Source organism: Gadus macrocephalus, chromosome 13 (assembly GCF_031168955.1).
Source record: "Gadus macrocephalus chromosome 13, ASM3116895v1".
Lineage (NCBI taxonomy): Eukaryota > Metazoa > Chordata > Actinopteri > Gadiformes > Gadidae > Gadus > Gadus macrocephalus.
In genome coordinates, this window is record NC_082394.1 from 3682443 (window position 1) to 3690860 (window position 8418).

The window sequence follows — 8418 nt, forward strand, 5'->3', positions numbered from 1 at the left end:
ATATACTTTAATTAATACAATTAATATGTCATAAGTAATTATGATATATATATATATATATATATATATATATATATATATATATATATATATATATATATATATATATATATATATATATATATATATATATATATATATATATATATATATATATATATATATATATATATATATTTATTACACGGGTCTTTTCAACGTTCCGTTCACTTGCATGGGCACTTCACAACTTCCGGCGGTGAATTATTTTTTGATAATTCATTGGCAACGGATGAATAATGACCGCTGTCAAGGTAAACAAAAGGACTTTTTGCCTTTGGTATCACTCCGCACGTAGTCCGGTAACTTGTCAATGTAATGAGCGGGATATGTATCAACCCAAGTGCTGTCGGTTGCTAAGCGACGACGTCAACGTCTTGGGCGGACTATTTCTCTGCTGATCAACACTATGAATGCTGGTAACAAATAACTTGTAAATAAATTGTTTCGTTTTGGGAAGTGTAATAAGCGGGATAATGTATAGAACTTCGCCGGTCATTATCGAAAAATAAGCCCCTTCATGGCGAAGCAAGACACCGACGTGCCGCCGTTCTATAATAATAATAATAATAATAATACATTTAATTTAGAGGCGTCTTTCAAGACACCCAAGGTCACCTTACAGAGCATATAGTCATCATTCAAAACTATGTAAAACAGACTAGGAATAAAAGGAAAACAGAGGTTAAACATGAAGAATAATAATAATTAATAACACTCAAAGACGCCTAAAGTGAAGTGGGGACCTCACTAACCACCACCAATATGTAGCACCCACTTGGGTGATGCACGGCAGCCAATCGGTGCCAGAACGCTCACTACACACCAGCTTGAGGTGGAGAGTTAGGGATGAGGTGGAGAGTGAGGGAAAAGAACATATTTAAACACTATCGACCATATTTAAACACTGTCGATCACATTTAAACAATATCGACCACATGTAAACACTATCGACCACATTTAAACACTATCGACCATATTGAAACACTATGGACCACATGTAAACCCTATCGACCACATGTAAACACTATCGCCCACATTTAAACACTATCACCCACATTTAAACACTATGGACCACACGTAAACCCTATCGACCACATTTAAACACTATCGCCCATTTAAACACTATCGCCCACATTTAAACACTATGGACCACATTTAAACACTATGGACCACATGTAAACCCTATCGACCACATGTAAACCCTATCGACCATATATAAACACTATCGACCACATTTAAACATGTAAACCCTATCGACCACAATTAAACACTATCGACCACAATTAAACACTATCGACCACATTTAAACATGTAAACCCTATCGACCACATTTAAACACTATCGACCACATTTAAACACTATCGACCACATTTAAACACTCTCGCCCTACTGGTCCTACTACTGGTCCTATATACTCTATACATTATCCCTTACATATTAGTGCTGTCAGTTAAACGCGTTATTAACGGCGTTAACGCAAACCAATTTTAACGGTGTTAATGTTTTTTTCCTTTTTTTTCTTTGGCTCAAAACAAAGAAGCAGTAGCCTGACTGCTATGTTCAAGGCAGTATGTTTGTATGTTCATCGTTAAATTGCACTTTTTTTTTGTATCGTCCTGTTTTGATCAGTATATGCCAATGTTGTTATCAATAAAAAAACCTTTGCACAAGGCAAGCCGATGCATTTCTCCATGTTGATAAGAGCATTAAAATGAGAAAAATTTATGGGACAAAGAAATCAAGGGATATTTAGCATAGAAAAAAGATTTGCGATTAATCGCGAGTTAACTATGTGACATTAATGTGATTAATCGCGATTAAATATTTTAATCGCTTGACAGCACTAATATATATATATTAGTGCTGTCAAGCGATAACAATATTTAATATTTTTTTTATTCACAGTTACTGAAACACATTGGTACAACATGTACTAGCCTAATAATAATCAACAAGTACAGCATGTTCTAGACCAGTGGTTCTCAATTATTTTCTGTCATTCCCCCCCCCTAGGAGACAGACATTTTTTCGCGCCCTCCCTGAATTGAAATTGCCTACTATTGAGAACCTGCTAACATTTATTTATTTATCCGTACAAAACAACTGCATGAGTTGCTGGCACCAGCATTCTGCATACAATCACTTTATCATTAAATACATTAATAAAATTAGCGGAGATAACATCTGCAACAACTTAAAACAAGTTCCCAAGTTCAGTTTATTAACTTAATCTGTAACATTTAAACAAGACTGCTTAGTCTGTGTGTATCTCAAAACAGAGAAACAAGAGCAAATGATTCACAGGGGTTTGCATTTAATTCAAATATTTTGAAACAGTAAACATTGGTCTCTTGTCAGCCTCGTCAGCTTATTCCCTTTCAAAAAAATGATGTTCATCTTTCGAGCATGAATAAAGACACCAAGTCCCCCTGTCATGACTTTGTAAGATCAAAATTCTGGTAAAACTTCCGACCCTTGGTATTATGTTTATTTAAAATTCAGATAAAATAAAATAAGTAACTTATTATAATAAATAAATAAGACACTACGTGCCCTCTGCGGCTCGCACCCCCTGAAACCTGAGGGCGTCAACTGAGGGCGTTTTCAAAAAACGCCCTCAGTTTATATATGTAATTATTTATCATTTTGGTGTAGGCCTACTGAATTAGTGTATGCTTAATGAATTAGTGTGAAGCGTGCATTGTCATTATTCAGCCAATTACTGTCTTCACCTGGGTAGTCAGTGTAGTTAAACAAACAGCACCCTAAAGCCGCTGTCCGCAGCCGCTGGAGTGTGAGCCGGGTCAGGTGCGTCGATCCGCGCGCCCTCGTCGGCCACCAAGGTGTACTCCTGACTTTCCGTCGGTAGAAGTGCTTAATCCAACAGCGCCCTGTAACCGCTGTCCGCAGCCGCTGGGGTAAGTGTGAACAGGTGTTGTGCCGAATTTCGACCCCCCGCATATTACGACCCCCCTTCGCGTGAACGCGCATTCGCTTATTGTCAACGCCCCATACTTTCATTTTGGATACATTGAATATATATTGAATATATATATATATATATATATATATATATATATATATATATATATATATATATACTATATTCAATATCCAGCCAATTTAGACTGCCATATTCAACCCCCCCTCCTATTTCCTGTTTGCAAAGTCTGAGACACTTCAACATTTTTGGGCTTACATCGTTAGGTCACTGGATGTGACTGTAGACATTTCAGACGTGTAGTCACAACAGGGGACATTTGGCGGGGGGGGGGGGTTGTATTTCGGCAGGCAATTTAGCCTGCCGTATTTCCACCCCCCCTCCTATGTCCTGTTTGCAAAGTCTGAGACACTTCAAAATTTTTCGGGTTACATCGTTAGGCCACTGGATGTGACTAGTAATTTCAGACGTGTAGTCACAACAGGGAACACAACAGGGGGGGGGGCGTTGTATTCTCACAGCCAATTCATGCCGGCAGAATTACTCACTCATTCAAAATGCTCCCAGTGTTGATGCCTACCATGTCAATCAATATAATGAACAGTACACATTATGAATGTGTGTATGAATGTACATATGTATATGTATGCATGAAGTAATTGCAATTAACAACTTCTGACTTTGAGGAATATTCTAGAATAGACTTCCTTTCAGAAATCCCATGTAACATCAACAGATATCAAAGTTTAACACACATTACATTAATGAGCCCTACAAAAGTTTGGTGCAAGTACAAAAGTAGTGTATACATTTACATTTTTTGTGATAATAACCTGACTGTAATGAATACGAAGGATGCCAAGAATAGGTTTCAAGCGCAGAGCATGATAGAATGTTTATTAACACAATTCCCAAGAAGGAGGCTGGAGATGGGTCAAGGGACAGGCAGGAGGTCATACACAGGAAATTTGATGGGTAGGCGAAGTCCAGGCAGGGAGCAGGCTAGGAGTCGGAGACTACATTAGCCAGGCAAACTGGTCGATGCACGGTAATCCATTATATATAGGTAATATTAAAAAAAGGCACAGTACGGTTGTGGTGAAAAAAAACAAGAAATAGGAGATGGGTGATGAATATGGCAGGCTAAATTGTCTGGATATTGAATATATACAGTATATAGGGGCCTACAGTATATATTCAATATATCGAAAATATATATTGGATATATTCAATATATATCCAATATATCCAATATCCTTCACTCTCTCGAAGGCGAGGCTGTGCTCACTGAGTCTGTAAAGGATTTCCTTAGTTTTGGATCAGTCACAGTTAAATGTGCTTTCCAGGGTAGGCTACCAAGAGGTTGTCAAAATTAATATGAGTAAATTACATAATGCATTCATGTATTACTTTTAACTATTACGTATGTAAGTGCTCTCGTAGTTCATTATGGTGAATGTTGTAGCGTACATGGGTCGTCGCCGTCGGAGGTTCCATTGCGATGTGTTCGTCTTCAAACTTACAATCTAAAATATGCCATCGCTTTCTGTGATAAGTTGCTCAACTTGTGATGTTGTGATATAAACACTAATTTAGACTAATATTGTCGGAAGGAAGAGCGCCTCGAACTAAATGAAAGTATGGGGCGTTGACAATATGCAAATGCGCATTCACGCGAAGGGGGGTCGTAATATGCGGGGGGGTCGAAATTCGGCACAACACCGGGTCAGGTGTGTTCGCGCGCCCGTGCCGGCTACCAGAGCGTACTGGTTATTCGGTGTTGGGGGAAGTGCAACTTGCCAGAATGGCCCCAGACCACTGCGGAATCTGCAGCGCGGCGATGAGCGCTGACGATGGGCACAGAGAGTGCCCTGATTGCCTGGGGGCCGCCCACGTGCTGGAGGACGTAGACATCCCCTGCAGTGCAGCAGTTGACCTGTCCAGGGGGGGGGAGCGACTTCGCCGTGCCTAACCAGGTGCGCGGTCACGCGCGGGAGGGCAGGGCGGAGAGGCGACGCTCACCCCGACGGTCGCCCCCGATTGGCCCTTCCGGAGGTCATGGGCATGACGATTTTGACACATGGTCTCGGTGATAGGCAGAACGATGTACTCATTCCTTTTTAGACCGTAGTGACGGTCATCCCTCGGTCTCACAGATCCATAGTTACATCCGTGACTTACGTTTTCTCTAGCGAATAATTCGCTTGATTCGCGTCTCTACGTTCACTTTGTATGGGATCGTGTCGCCCCTTCGCGTTTGGTGTGAACGCACCTTAAGTATAGTTGAAATTTCAACATTGTTTCAAAATTCCTGATAGCTGAAAAACCATTGTAATTCCGTTGATCTATGGACAGGATTTCAACGTTGTTTCAATATTTAAAAAGGGTGCAAAATGATGTAGAATCAACATCAGAGTTTGATGTTGATTCAATTATTTAATGCTGACAACGGAATGTTGATTTGACATAGTTTCAATGACTGTTTGCTATCTGTAACTAGCTCCAGCAGAACAGTACTAGCCAACTAGCAGGCCAGTATTAGCCTGTTAGCATTATCAGACTATTATAAGGCCACCAGCATTAGCAGACTAGTATTAGTCTACTAGCGTGAGCATACAAGCAATAGGATATTGGTATTAGCAGACTAGGGGAAGGGCTAACCCTAGTCGGCTAATGCTAGCATTACAAGCATCAGCAGAATAGTATAACCCTACAAGCAGTAGCAGACTAACATTACCATATTAGCATTAGCAGACTCGTAATAGCCAACAAGCATTAGCAGGCTAGTGTTAGCCCGCTGCCATTATCAGACCACAATGCATATTTAAGGCATTCAACCTGTCAACATTTTTAACATGCCTGAATGACGAGCAAGAAGGATTTATGACGGCAGATCAACAGAATGATGGAGGGTTGATAGAGGAGAGACAGAATGATGGAGAGATGAGAGAGGAGAGACGGAATGATGGAGAGAGGAGAGAGAAGAGACAGAATGATGGAGAGATGAGAGACTGTGTGTGTGTGTGTGTGTGTGTGTGTGTGTGTGTGTGTGTGCGTGTGTGTGTGTGTGTGTGTGTGTGTGTGTGTGTTCAGAGGATCACACAGCAGCAGGTATCCGGGTAGTCTGCGGTAACGTGCAGTTCGTTACCAGCGACATAGTAACAGTGGGCGTCGCCTTTCCACTTGTAGCCCACCTTAGCAACCGGAATCAACTCCACTGTCTGTCGCTATGGAAACACAGAGAGAGAGAGAGTGAGTGACAACAGTTAGAAAGGGCTAATGGGCTACAGGGATATAGACTGGATATAGACTGGGTATAGACTGGGGTATAGACTGGGGTATAGAGTGGGTATAGACTGGGTATAGACTGGGTATAGACTGGGTATAGACTGGGTATAGACTGGGGTATAGACTGGGGTATAGACTGGGGTATAGAGTGGGGTATAGGCTGGGTATAGACTGGGGTATAGACTGGGTATAGACTGGGTATAGACTGGGGTATAGACTGGGTATAGACTGGGTATAGACTGGGTATAGGCTGGGTATAGACTGGGGTATAGACTGGGTATAGACTGGGTATAGAGTGGGTATAGACTGGGTATAGACTGGGGTATAGACTGGGTATAGACTGGGTATAGACTGGGTATAGGCTGGGTATAGACTGGGGTATAGACTGGGTATAGACTGGGTATAGACTGGGTATAGGCTGGGTATAGACTGGGGTATAGGCTGGGTATAGACTGGGTATAGACTGGGTATAGAGTGGGGTATAGACTGGGTATAGACTGGGTATAGACTGGGGTATAGACTGGGGTATAGACTGGGGTATAGACTGGGGTATAGACTGGGTATAGACTGGGTATAGACTGGGTATAGGCTGGGTATAGACTGGGTATAGACTGGGTATAGACTGGGTATAGGCTGGGTATAGACTGGGTATAGACTGGGGTATAGACTGGGTATAGACTGGGTATAGACTGGGTTATAGACTGGGGTATAGACTGGGTATAGACTGGGTATAGGCTGGGTATAGACTGGGGTATAGACTGGGTATAGACTGGGTATAGGCTGGGTATAGACTGGGGTATAGAGTGGGGTATAGACTGGGTATAGACTGGGTATAGACTGGGTATAGGCTGGGTATAGACTGGGGTATAGAGTGGGTATAGAGTGGGTATAGACTGGGTATAGACTGGGTATAGGCTGGGTATAGACTGGGTATAGACTGGGTATAGACTGGGTATGGAGTGGGTATAGAGTGGGTATAGAGTGGGTATAGACTGGGTATAGACTGGGTATAGGCTGGGGTATAGACTGGGGTATAGACTGGGTATAGACTGGGTATAGACTGGGTATAGGCTGGGTATAGACTGGGGTATAGAGTGGGTATAGAGTGGGTATAGACTGGGTATAGACTGGGTATAGAGTGGGTATAGACTGGGGTATAGACTGGGTATAGAGTGGGTATAGACTGGGTATAGACTGGGTATAGACTGGGTATAGAGTGGGTATAGACTGGGTATAGACTGGGTATAGACTGGGTATAGACTGGGTATAGAGTGGGGTATAGACTGGGTATAGACTGGGTATAGACTGGGTATAGACTGGGTATAGAGTGGGGTATAGACTGGGTATAGACTGGGTATAGACTGGGGTATAGACTGGGTATAGACTGGGTATAGACTGGGTATAGACTGGGTATAGAGTGGGGTATAGACTGGGTATAGACTGGGGTATAGACTGGGTATAGACTGGGGTATAGACTGGGTAGACTGCGTGCAGTGTTAGATAAAGTAATTTATTGTCCTCAGAGTACATTTCTTTGATAGACAACGGATCAAAGACTCAGACCCAGCGTGCCGGACGTGTCGACCCAGGGAGGGTGCGTATCTGGGGTACCTGCTGCAGTATCCTGGAGGTCTGGAGGTACTGGGCCTGGTGTTCCTGGACCATACGCTCCGATGCCTGGGCGATGGCTGGGTCTGGGAAGCCCAGCAGAGGGTACACCTGGGGAGGGGAGGGAGGGGACACTCAACACCCTGGCTGATATGGACGGGGGGGAGGGAGGGGGGGTCTTGGCTTGTGCATTGATGTAGAGCGGGTTGGCTGGTGACCGGAAGGTTGCTAGTTCGATCCCCGGCTCATCCAACGGAGTGGCGAGGTGTCCCTGAGCAAGGCACCTCACCCTGACTGCTCCTGACGAGCTGGCTGTCGCCTTGCGTGGCTGACACCTCCGTCAGTGTGTGAATGTGTGCATGTGTGCAAGTGTGCATGAATGGATGATTGTGGGGCCATATTGTAAAGCAGGGGTCTTCAACGATTTCCAGGCCAAGGACCCCCAAACTGATGGCGAGATGATACTTATACATTGTATAAAATTGTGTTTTATTTTAAACTGGTCCTATGGTGTTATTTTGCATTCAATACTAAGATAT

General features: G+C 42.9%; 1 protein-coding gene across 3 annotated transcripts in view; it reads right to left on the reverse strand.

The window, feature by feature from the left end:
* Window positions 1-3859: 3859 nt before the first annotated feature.
* Window positions 3860-8418, reverse strand: part of LOC132470552 (protein SSUH2 homolog) — an 18273-nt gene continuing 13714 nt past the window's right edge. For all 3 annotated transcript variants that reach the window (XM_060069260.1, XM_060069262.1, XM_060069261.1), the window contains 2 exons: window positions 7883-7990; window positions 3860-6210 (listed from right to left, as the gene is read on the reverse strand). In XM_060069260.1, coding sequence (XP_059925243.1) covers window positions 6073-6210; window positions 7883-7990 — 246 coding nt within the window. In that variant the 3' untranslated portion in view covers window positions 3860-6072. The remainder of the gene's footprint in view (window positions 6211-7882; window positions 7991-8418) is intronic.